Source organism: Seriola dumerili, unplaced genomic scaffold (genome assembly GCF_002260705.1).
Source record: "Seriola dumerili isolate Sdu_G_001 unplaced genomic scaffold, Sdu_1.0 BDQW01000169.1, whole genome shotgun sequence".
NCBI classification, from domain to species: Eukaryota; Metazoa; Chordata; class Actinopteri; order Carangiformes; family Carangidae; genus Seriola; species Seriola dumerili.
The window spans coordinates 5,553,365-5,565,645 of NW_019174424.1; the positions used below are offsets into that span (position 1 = coordinate 5,553,365).

The window sequence follows — 12,281 nt, forward strand, 5'->3', positions numbered from 1 at the left end:
AATGGTAATTATGAAAAAATTTCAACTAGGACACAATGAACTCAAGTAAATGACAAAAACTGACTTAAAAAATTGAAGAAACTCAGACACTCAAAAGAACAGCCACAGTCTTACTAGGACAAGTATATACTATATATAAGTATAACTTGCTTGCCTGTCTATGGAAACAGCTCTCATGTAAGGATCAGTACATAACCTATAATAGATGTACAGATTAGGATGTCTCTTAGGGAAATGCTGGAGCCATGCTGTTGCAGATCGGTAGATGTGTAAAGAGCAAGCCCAGTGACTGAAATGATAGAGATGCAAGAAGAAAGAAAATGAAATGCATCATCATAGATGTGTGTTTCCACTGAAAAGCTTGGTTAAAAAGTATTCGTTAGCAATAATATAGCCTATATCATGTGTTTCCTTCATCTGTGTTTCTGCAAAGCATACACATGAAAGATTTTCCATCAATATTTGAAGAAAACAGTTACTGCTCTGTAAGTAAAACTGAAACATCTTGTATAATAACAACAATATATGATAATGGAAGTTTTAAGTATTCAACAACTATAGCTTCTATAATACTCTTTGCCTTTGCACCTTGTTTGGTTTGCGGTCGTTTTTTCTTGTTATAATCGTACTACATTTCCCATAGTGCTTAGTTCAATTGAGGGGTTTGGTTTGTTGGGCGCGCGCTGTGAAGAAAACTATTTGAAAGAAAAAATGGCGGAAAAACATTTGGAGGCTGAAAAAGACGGGTTTGTATCATTTTTTTTTTAAAACCATTGTAACCGTTGAGTTATTTCATATGTAAAGTTTGCGCTATCTTGATATAAGTGAAGTATTTTCAGCCAGAAAGTTCACTCCGTCTGAGTTTTGCCCAGAGAAAATTATTGTTGTCTGCAGCGCTTACTAACGTAAACGTGTCAGCGAAACACCGTGCTAACTTTCTCAATGTATTTTATTGATGTTCTGCACAATTAACGTTAGCTTGTAAATTCACATGTTCTTGCAGTTGTGGAATTGTCACTGTTGCTGAAAACCAGGATGAGGTAAGGGATTTTTTACTGACATTTCAGGTAGCTAGCTAGCTAACGAACAGCCTACACTAATTCTATGGTCATGAGCTAATCATGCTACAGAGAATCATTGCTATTTTGTTCTTAATTCAGTCTCTGTGTACCAAGGACAACTCAGTGACACAGACATCGAAAAGATACTCCTCCACACACCCCGGCACAGCTCCCCCACTCAAATCTCCCCGCACCGACCCCCTCTCACCCACCATACAGACGCCAGATGCAAGAGAAGGACATTCAGAGACAGACAAACAAGAAATGCAGACAGAAAACATAGAGGTACCTCCAAGTTCCTCTGTCAGCCCCACTGCACGGAGGAAATCCTGGAGAAGAGCTACCATAACCCGACGCTCTCTCCCTGCTCTCCCCAACCCTTATCAGGGTGAGATTTCTGTCTGCCTCTCCCCTTGTAATGAGTAAAGAATAGTCGCAGGGTATTTCTGTTTTTGCGATATATATATGTATATATATTTGTGTTTACTCTAGTTTTGTGCAGGAGCATAAGTAAATCCTTGTCACAGCAAGAGAGGTTGGAGAAATTGATGGAGGCTTCAATGAGGGTGAGTGTGGAAAGTTAATAAGTATAATAGTAAATTAATTTCGACAAACTTAACTGAAAATGTGAAAAAGGGAGGTACAGTAGGTTACTTTTCACCTCACAGGTATTGGATTAATAAAAGGAACAACGTTGGTGTTTAACAAATAAATGGGCATGGACTCTGGCACTGAAACATTAAAAGGGCCCACAGTTATTGAATTGCAAGTAATAGAGATTGTGCATCGTTGTGATCTTATAAGAACAAAGTAGGACGTTTACTGAAATTTAAATTCAGAACATTAGAGACCTCAAATATCATGGTTTTATGGTTTTTACCTGCTGTACATAAGATTTCCTAATGAAGTACTCATGAGGAGAATGCTTTAGCCATAATGAGTGGACTGTAAGGGTTAGAGGTGCACATACAATTCATTTTGATTAGACATAACTGAATCTCCTAATGGTTTAATCACTGTGTTTTGTCTTTAGCTGGCAATTGAACGAACTCAAAATTCGCTCCAGTCAGTGCCGAACTCCTCACTGGACTGTTTTCAAAAACAAGGTTAGTGCTTGCCCTGCTTCATTTTTTATGTCACATATTTAATGGAAGTTTTCATAGAAATATTCAGTTTACATTTTTCTATTGTCTGTGATCTGTGTCTTCCATGGTACAGTTAAACACATGCAGAAAGAGTGGAGTTATCTGGCCAAAAGCATACAAAACGAACCACATAATCAACTTGCTGATAGTGCTGCCAGGTATTGTAGCTGTATTTTATTTATTGACCACTCTTTTCACTCTTATATTGATTTGTGTTTGTTTTGCCAACAGTGCCTTTATGCCTCTGTTATTTGCTTTTAGTTCTTGTGATCCTGCAGTGCAGAGAGCAATGGAAAAAGTCCAGAAAGCCATCAACAGGCATGTTGTTCAATAGCACACACAAAGTATTCATACAAACCATACATTCAGTCTTAAAAAAAAACACAGATGGTGTGACTTATCGCATGCGGTTGTGTTTCTCTTACTGATGTGTTTTAGGCTCCAGGCTGAAAGTGAATCTTGGGAGGCACTGTTGAAGAAACATCGGAGTAAAGCAGAGGAACTGGAAAGGTGAGCGTGTGTACTATCACTGAGGAAAACTAGCTATGCTGTGTTAGTGTGTCAAAATTGTCTTGTCAGTATTGTGTCACTAATGCATTCTCTATTTCTTTCAGAAAAATGGAGCGGGGCCAGGAGAGAGGCTTATCCTTAGACACTGCATGTGTGGCCCAGTCCACCCAGTACCTTGTCATACAGAACAAACCCGACTACCATGGTCTCCTCTGTAGACAACAGCCGATCCTTCACACTATAGCAATGATTGTACGTTTGAAATTTAATTTTACGTCACTACTAAAAAATAGATAAATATAGCTATACGAGGAATGGTTAATTATTGTAGGAAAAGCTTTGAAGATTTGAATTGAATTTATTTTGATCTGCTTTATCGTGTCACGCAAAAGTTATTCCTTTTTCTTTTTTTAAATCTGTAGATGGACACACAATGTAAGATGGTTGGAGAGCTTCTGTCCATCAAGGAGCAGTCACAGTTATTGGTGAAAGAGACCAGTGGTCGATTGGGTAATGATTTTATTTGTCTTTCATCTTTTCTGTAGAATAATTTTGGTACTTTCATTGATGATCATGCAGTTTAGCATTTAATCTGGTTATTTTTTCCTACCTATCCCCTAGCGGCCGAGGCAGGATTCCAGGATCTTTCACCTGACCCAATCAGGAACCTTATGGCAGTACCTTTATCCTCTGCAACCACATAGTCACTTTGGCAGGAGGCAAGCACAAGCTGTCAATCCTCTGTCAGACAATATTTTTTTATGACTTGTATATGATCTTAGATGTGTACTCTCTGGTAATTTTACTGTTAAATGAACATAATTTCTTTGCCCTGTCTTTGCTGTCTTCTTTATAAACATAAACTAAACAAACTAATTTTATGTTTTCTGTGTCAAATTAAAACCATTTCAGTCATTGGCAGGACTGGCAATAGAGCTAGTTCAGTTAGTCCATGTGCTTGACCAGCAGGTGGCAGTGGTTGGCTTTCCAAAATTGTGACAAGCTTGGTGAATGGCTAGAGCAGATTCTTCTGTAAAGCCTGAATTAAGTGCATGCTCACCTGTAAAACCTGAAATTTTTCAAACTAGACTGCCAGCTGTTATAAATTAAGGAATGGCCAAATGCCTGAGAAAACTTTGGCAACTTCCAGCAAAACAAGATTATTGGTTGTTTGTCAACAAATAAATACTGAAAAATTCCCCACCTCTTAGAACTAAAACCTGTTCAATTAAAATAAATATTCAAATATGATGACTGTATCAGAAACCAAAACTGATTTTGTCAATGAAATGGACTTGAAATTTTTAAAATGTGGGGTGCATTTGAAGTGACATTTTTAAGCAGTTTGATTACTACTATTTTTAAAATGTGATCAAAAGTGATTGTGCAAAGAGTATACTTTGTGTTGTTTTCAAAGTTTTATTAAACCTATTAAAAAAAACGGCAATTTTTCCCCTGGAAGTCACGTGTACATCAGGAAAACATCAACTATAAAGATTATGAAGCTGTGAGCAAAACAAGATAGTTTGAATACATAAGGATTCTACTGTGTAGTTTGCATACAGTCTTTATGTGCAGGCCTTTTTACATGCTCATTCCCGGTCACATTTACTCTCTTTTTGTTGCTGCATCTATTTCACTTCATCTGTGTCCCCTGACCATTCAGGAGGAGGCCCCTCCCCCACAGTGACTCACCCCCATCTCTTGCGTTTGGCTGGGTCACTGATGCAGAACGAAGCTTTGACATTGTACCAGTCAGTCAAAGCTTTGTTCACTATCACTTATCTCCTGGACCAATTCACTCATTAATGTTCATACTTAATTTGTTTTTCTGATGACTGCAGTAGAAAGGAAATCCTCTTTCCCTGTGGCTAACAATAAATAAGAGAGAATGGCTTTCCCGTTCTGCAGTTATGATCTTCAACATGGAGTGTGGTAAATTTTCCTTGTATTCAAGGGAGTGACTAGAGAGCACAGGGACAAGCAAAGAGAAGACAAGCGGGGTTGTGGCCGTGAGAGTTGTGAGTAAGGGAGGATGGTGCACAGCAGGAGAGATCGATTCTTATTTAGATGAAAATGAGGCTTGATGCTTGTGGGGTGAGAGGAGGGCAGCTTTAGCATCCAAATGAATAGAGGTTTCACAGAAATGATCCTTAAATGAATCACCAACAATAAAATGAAGAAGTTTACAAAGCCACTGACATAGTCTTTCTACTTTCAAGGAAGGTCTCCTGACAGTGACAGAATTTGGGGTTAGATAGTAACCCCTGCAGCTACTCACTTAAAATTGCATCATAAAGTGTTTAAACAACCTCAATGACCCTAGTCAATGGTGTATTAGAAGTTATTCCATTTAAGTGTTTAATCTGAATGCAACGCATATTTGTGCTTGGGTGTGACCAGGTTCTCTGGGTTCCTTGTTTGTAGATTAGTATTAGAAAGACAGAAAGAGAGGGTTGTTTTTTCCATATAATTTATGTGTGTGTAAATATTTTCTTTTTCTATTTCAACCCTAATGTTTAGGTTTGGTTGTGATGGAGACAACTTTTTAAAAATCCACTGCTTGGTATAACAAGCAAGATACCTGAATTGTGACTTGTACTATATGCACATGCAAAGAACAATTACTGTTTAGGTTTACTGTATTCTCTATTCTTGTTGTCTCTAACTTTAGATTGATTAGCTACAGATTGTAGTAGATGGATGTGTGGAGAGTCAGCATAAACCACTGCCAGTTTGGTCCTACTCCCTCATGCACACCCATCATCTCTTCTCAGTACAGCAAGGCTTGCTGCAGCTCTCCTCCACATCCATTCAGCCAGCCATTCGTCTTGGAAAGCTGTCTCTCTGATCTGAGTGATAAACTACAGCAGAATTGCCCAGTTTGCAAAAAACAAGGACACTTGTTTTCAATCTGTGCTGTCAACATTTTCATACTGAAAACTGATGGGATGTTTCATTCATCAGGGGTTTAGGACAGAATGATTCTCTTAGGTTGGACTGTTCTGCTTTGAGATTGACTATTGCTCTTTATATTGCCACAATGTGCCAACATTGATGGAGATTAGCTCTTTTACTTCAAGGTACAACTTATGAAATACTAAACTAGCAGAGACCAAATTGGTTTAAATACTCTTTTTCTGTTCAACACACTTAGTCATGAGCAGGGACAGGTTGTTGTGGCTTTTTAGAGTTAAGAAGCTTACTGTTTCTAATGTACAACTCAAATAGCTCACCATCCCAGTCCTGTGTGTACTATGTGTACAAACATTCAGTTCAAAGTTTTGTTTATAAAAGCAATCAGGTTAAGCACGTGATCCCACCTTATATTAATGACAATAATAGCTTCACCCAATTATAATAGGACAAGCAATGCTGATGACGTAAGAGGCTATCCATTTGTAAAGGCCATACACGAGGAAAATCTTATCACCTGGAGGAGTGATACAGTTAGTGCTTTGAACAGTGTTTAAGAAAATAATACCTCATACATTGTTTTCACCATTACGCCAGCTAACATGGAAATGTATCTCCATTAGTAGCTGTGTTTTCTATAGGACTGATCAACCCACCCGCAAGCTCGCGCTCTGTGGTGCTATGAGTTCAATGGTCAACGCGACGCACACCGCTCGCGCAGCCCAGAACATCCCACATACTCGCGCGACATCAACAACAATGGCAAACCACCGTAGTCTGTTTTGGTAGGAGATTTCTGATTGGGAGCTAGACGGTCCGAAAGCTTCGTCGCTGTATTCACGTCTTATTTCTTTTTTTGTTAGAATTGGTGAATTTTATTTTAAGATAAGAGTGCTCGTCTGCTGTTATATTTTTCGTTTTTACATTTTTTTTTTCGAAAATGTGCGAGGCGCTGTTGGCAAGCTCACACAGTCTGTGCATGTGTGTCCCTGCTGCTTTTCTGCTGGGCTACAGCTACTAACCTAGCTGCTTTTCACACGGTGGTTAGCTAACGTTAGCCTGGCCGCGTTTATTGACTTGAGGGGGAAAAACACAAGCAAATGTAAAGAGTGTTCGTGCGATTTGTTTTATGACAATAACCCTTAACTATTTGCCAATCGTCGCTGTCGGGCTCGGTAAGAAGTGTTGTATGATTTGTCGTAGAAAATACTTTGCTGGCTAGCTAACAGGCTAGCTATTTGTGTGTATTCTTCGACTGAGGAAAACGGCGAGTTTTCTTTGAAAGTATGGATGACCAGACCAGGATGATGACGGGTCTCACCGGACTCGGTGGACTACCACAAGCCGATGTCGACCCAGACTCGGTCAGGAAACAGCAGTCCCTCGGTCAGCCTCAACAAGACATAGGGGATATTCTACAGCAAATAATGGCCATCACCGACGAAAGCCTGGACGAAGCACAGGCCAGGTAAGACAGGCGAAGAGCCATTTTCCACACATGATAGCTAAGCTAAAGTGCGCTGTATGTGTCTTACTTTTGCTTTAGGGCTCAAGCGTTTCTTTGAAACCTTCACGTAAGGTAATGCGTAATTACAACATTAATGCAACTTCACGTTACGTTGTAATTCGCTGCTAAGCCAATAACGTTACATTTAGTTATAGAATAACTTGAACACCCACATTACAGTGCTGGTGTACTTTGGAGGGAGGTTCTTTGTTAATTCAAACCGTGCTCCATTGTAAACTGTAATTGCAAACATGTTCACTTGGTTGAAATACTACGATAACGTAAATCTTAATTGGTTTATCAATGAGGTGTCATATTAAAAAGTTTAAACTCCCTATTGAGTCTGTGGCAATGGGAGCCGTGTGAAATGCACATAACCACTTTCCCAACACTATAGCGGTAGCTGCTTTTGATTTGACAAAACAGTTTCATTAGCCCCTGCTTTAAGGAAAGAGATCTTATATATTTCAAGACAGTTTTTGATATTTTCTCATTGGACCATAGGACAATATAAAGTTAGGGACTCCATTTTCCCGTTTACACCAATTATTAAGACTATCAAGATGTATGTCAAGAAAATGCAAAATAATCTCTAAAATAGTGCATGTTTTGCAAGTTGCTAGTCACTTAGTTAAATTAGGTTTTCTGGTCATGTTGCCAAACCTTTCACATATTACTAATTAGACTATGCCAAATTAGATTTGCCTAATTATAACAACATGTATCTGATATGCCCCTTTACATCAAACGAGTGTCGGTAACAGTAGTCATTGAAATGTAAATGAGTGGATAAATTAAGGTAAGGGTTAGGATTACTCAATTGTCCCACGTATCAGCCCAGCGCTGTATGTGACGACAACAGTCGTTCATTCATATCACTCATCACTTAATGTTTGTGTTGAGGTGTTTTTACGAATCATTGTTGTAGGTTGTATGCATTACACTGAGCGACTGACTCGCACTCATTTGCCATGTGGCTCAAGGAGCATAAGGTCAGTTTCAGATGAAGCGTCAGTATTTCAACAATAGACAACCGTCCACTGCAAGACTGTGGCCACAGTGTGATGTGTCATTAGCTAGTGATTTTCCACCCAACATTTGACCACCTGGTTCTCTTAATTAATTCACTCCTCTTTCACTCCCTCCCTCCCTGGTGTTCATCCTTTTCATTGTGTGCTGGGTGCAATCAATTCTCCTATAATGTGTACGCGAGTGCAGCTGTCCGCAAATCGAGTTTCTATTAATGAGATGGTGGTGAGGGGGAGGGATGATGCTATACCAGCAGCCTATGAACACTGGGATATTACATTTTCTTCAGTACAAGTTTGAGGACTTAATCAGGACTTAATGGACAAATGCAAATATTTTTGCTTTGGAATATTTCTTGTAGTCCATTATTTATTTTTTTTTCCAGTCTTGTTTTCTTTACCATATGATTTTTGCTGACCATTTACACAATGTTGTACTATTGTTAAATCAAATAATATTAATTACAATTATTTGGATTTAAAGGGCCAATTATAATGCAGGAAGTTGTGTAGCAGTCCTATTATTAGATGATTATTCTGAAAAACTAATTAAAGGTGTGGCTGCTTCGGAAGTGCCAAAGGTGTCCTTGCTGTATGCTTGTATTGATCTAAACTCCCATCTCAGAGCATATCCTCTTCATGCTATATGTGTGCTGGATTAATACTAAAAAGAATGCACCATACTAGATCAGTGGGCTTCATACAAATTGTGTGGCATGCACAGCTTAAGTGCCTGATGCTGTCATGTGCATAATATGTATATAGTCAATAAAAGCAATTTTGATGACAATATTAATTTTCTGAACAGTATGTATTTATCATTAGCTGACAGACTATCTTGCACTACGTGTGCAATTACATGGCTGTTGGCTAATTTGTTTCTCAGGTTTACTTCAGGTAAAAGGCCAAAACGTAACCAGATTCATGACAACATGCAGCCTGTTGTTATAAATAGGTGTGCAACTGTATACAGCTGGTATGACTTAAAATGTACAATCTTTTATCAACATCATACTTAACTCTGATCAGGTATGTCACCCACACATCAATCTTTCTCTCGGTCATGATCTACAAATTAATGTGTGAGGTGGCTCACACGTGAGCATGACGCCCTTGTCGTGCAGGGTGGCAGTGTGTTGGGATGGGGAGTGGTCAGGGCAGCGCAAGAACTCGGTGTTGCAGAGTACACTTCCTGCGCACCATCCGCCCTCATCCTCTCACCCTGTCGCCATATGTTCAGATGCTGGCCAGAGGAATCGCCGGCGCATTGGGGTGGATCAGACGACCCCACAGAGGGAGGGAGAGCAGGGGGGGGCATGGCAGGGGGTGGCCTGCCACTCAACTTCCAGCACAGGTCAGTACAGGACCGCATGAGCACCTCCTTCTCCCCCTCCTGCTCATACCCTCCATGCTGAAGGCAGCCCTCCCCCCAACTCAAATCCAGCAGTGACAGAATTGGTGGACAAAATGACATATTTAATGCTAGACACATAACTCTTTACATCATACTGCCTCAATAATCTCACAGAAAGGCAGTCGTTCGTGGCATATGCAGTAGGTGCCCAATTTGCTAGTTCACCTCAGTCCCCTCATTAATACTGCAATGGACATTCACAACTGGAATTGGTGTTGAGGTCAGGTGTAGCCAAATCATATTCATCTGTGGTTGTTTTTAATGTGTTGTCGGTGATGTTATTTGGAAAAGAAATGATTTAAATCAGGAAGATCTTTGGGTTTTCTTGTTTCATCTTTTCCGATTCATGCTCATCAGAAATGGAGGCATCATGCTGGTTTTGTTTTTGTTTTTCACCTAAACTTTATCTGTGTTGCACTTTTACATATAAAAGTTGTTGCTACTGAAACACGCTTATGTTATAAATGATGTCTGTTGTTGATTTGTAAAAGTATCAATAGAACACACCCAAATGCTTGTTTTTGCTCTATCTGTAGGACTAGTCATTGAAAATAATCTTTTAATTCCAATAATTTTGGACAGTGGGTGAACAAAATTACAGAAACAGATTTACAAGATAATGCAATATTACAACAGCACTGAAAACTATAGCCACACTCTATACTCTAATACTCTAGAGTTTAACAACTCGTCTCTGACGACCTCAACAATAATGGAACATCATGAGCTACAAGGGGTAGTCCAATGTATTGCATGCGTAGTTACACATTTTGTGTGTCTGTCACATTTTGTATGTTGAATGCAAAAAAATACTTTGAAATACCTTATAATGTAGTTCCATATGTGACCAGCTACTAATACACTCCCCTCTCTGATGTAATTAGTGTGTATTGTGTCAAGTCATTTAGGGTCGTATTAGGGTTGGGATTTTGCTACAGTATTACAGTCTTACAAGTTTTAATAAGCTGTAAGTTGTATGGGTGTGTGTGGGTGCATGAATGTGTATTAGCAGGAAATTTTGTTGCCTAGGTGTTCTGATTTGATTATAGTGAATGGTAGAAGTTTTGCCTTTTCTCCTTTAATTGCTATTAGCCTGTTTGGCAATAAAGAGAATGTCTCTGATTAAATTAAAATTGCAACTTAATCCTAATCCTCTCTATCAACTTACCATCTACTTTCATGGAAGGAGTCTTTCTGTAAGAGGTAGAAATTAGATTACTGTGTATTAACTCTGGAATCTGGTGCTCAGTAATGATGACCTTGAGGTTTGGCATCATTACCTGTCCCACAGCGCAAAGCATCCAAATGACAACATTACTCTTGCTGGTTCAGATTGACGCATCAGGGATATTTATGCACTGACAAAGGCATTTGGCTATTGAAAATGCCTTTAAACAACATGGCTCTGTTCTGCTGTGTTGCACTACACTCTTGAAATGCTGTATGCATAATACATACAGCTCCACTACCTGTTTATGGGAGAGGACATGGAATGACTTGAGATGGAGGTCTGTTTATCGTAATCCTCCTCGCTCTCTCCCTCTCTTATTCCCTCTTCTCTCTTACAGGAAGCATGCCCTGAACTGTCACAGAATGAAGCCAGCCCTCTTCAGCGTTCTCTGTGAGATCAAAGAGAAGACGGGTGAGTTTCTACTTCACTCTTTCCCTTTGTGTTCTCCAGTGTGCACAGGTTGTAACCTACTGTTGAGGTATAGTGTGCCTTTGCTCCAGTTTCCCTGGCACCAAGTTACTTTTTTATTGGTCTCTCAGAGAACCCTATTGATAATATTTGTTGTAGAACAGATTTAGCCTTATGTAATGTGTATGATTTGGTTAAAGATTATTCTAAATATGCATTAGCGTTAGTTCTTTTTGCCTAGTAATTATAGAAATTTTACACATTTTTGGCCACTGTCCAGACTTCACACTGACCAGCTGAAACTAATCTTAGTGGAGCGGTGCCTTTGAAACGTGAGTCAGACAGTAGAACTTGCTGTAGAACATCGTGACAACTCTTCACATGAGTTGAGTTCACATCCTTATTTATCAGATTTCGTTTTCCATTTTGACCTGGAGTGCCTGAATGGAGAAATATACTATGTTTTGACATTTTAATTCTTGCCAGTTTTCATCTCAAATGATCAACACTAATGTGACATTGTGTGAATGGTGCAACCAACAGGCTCTTACAGTTGGTTAAATTTTACAGAAATATTTACTATATTAATGCAGGGAAATAAAAGATTAGCTTAAACAATTAAACGTGATCCCGACCAAAAGGCCATGCACAGCTAGTTTACAGTAGGCAGATATGAAAAACTCCACAGGGCTTTACAGTCAAACTGTTATGCTTTTTCTGTAAAAAGAGAGATTCTTCCTTCACTACTGTTAAAACAGCTACACCACATACTTAGCCTATAGGGTAATTGTGCATTGAGAATACATTTCTATGCATATCAACTACCTTCATCCAAACACAACACACAAAGCAACAAGAAACTATTCTGACACTGTTAACAAATAACACTGAATTTCGGGTGCACATGATCTTATAAAAATTATAATTGAGTATGTAAATATCTTCGATGGGCTATTATTCATAAAATTATTCAAAGTAAACACGCTGCTTATTCTCATCTTGTTAGCTATTCGAGTCAGCTATCTGACAGATTCTAGTGGGGTTCAAAGTAGGAAGCCTGG

The 12,281-nt window shown here is 39.1% G+C and overlaps 2 protein-coding genes across 4 annotated transcripts in view; both read left to right on the forward strand.

The window, feature by feature from the left end:
* The first annotated feature begins 721 nt into the window (after window positions 1-721).
* LOC111227209 lies at window positions 722-4,071 on the forward strand. Its single transcript, XM_022752641.1, has 11 exons — window positions 722-746; window positions 1,004-1,040; window positions 1,176-1,449; window positions 1,554-1,627; window positions 2,095-2,167; window positions 2,280-2,364; window positions 2,468-2,524; window positions 2,645-2,716; window positions 2,821-2,968; window positions 3,139-3,226; window positions 3,338-4,071. The coding sequence occupies exons 3-11, from the start codon at window positions 1,326-1,328 to the stop codon at window positions 3,418-3,420; spliced, it is 804 nt and encodes a 267-aa protein (XP_022608362.1). The 5' UTR covers window positions 722-746; window positions 1,004-1,040; window positions 1,176-1,325; the 3' UTR covers window positions 3,421-4,071.
* Window positions 4,072-6,381: 2,310 nt separating this feature from the next.
* The window catches only part of LOC111226989 (pre-B-cell leukemia transcription factor 1-like), a 29,229-nt gene continuing 23,329 nt past the window's right edge, over window positions 6,382-12,281 (forward strand). For 2 of the 3 annotated variants that reach the window (XM_022752325.1, XM_022752324.1), the window contains exons 1-2: window positions 6,382-7,100; window positions 11,150-11,223. In XM_022752325.1, coding sequence (XP_022608046.1) covers window positions 6,919-7,100; window positions 11,150-11,223 — 256 coding nt within the window. In that variant the 5' untranslated portion in view covers window positions 6,382-6,918. Of the gene's footprint in view, window positions 7,101-9,407; window positions 9,522-11,149; window positions 11,224-12,281 lie in introns of all 3 variants that reach the window. The other variant, XM_022752323.1, reaches the window with a different exon arrangement.

Excerpts from the sequence above, each read along its gene's own strand:
- LOC111227209 (XM_022752641.1), top strand. The coding sequence starts at position 1,326 with ATGCAGACAGAAAACATAGAGGTACCTCCAAGTTCCTCTGTCAGCCCC. Across the intron at positions 2,525-2,644 it reads GTCCAGAAAGCCATCAACAG|GCTCCAGGCTGAAAGTGAAT; the intron begins GCATGTTGTTCA and ends GATGTGTTTTAG. Across the intron at positions 2,717-2,820 it reads AAAGCAGAGGAACTGGAAAG|AAAAATGGAGCGGGGCCAGG; the intron begins GTGAGCGTGTGT and ends TATTTCTTTCAG.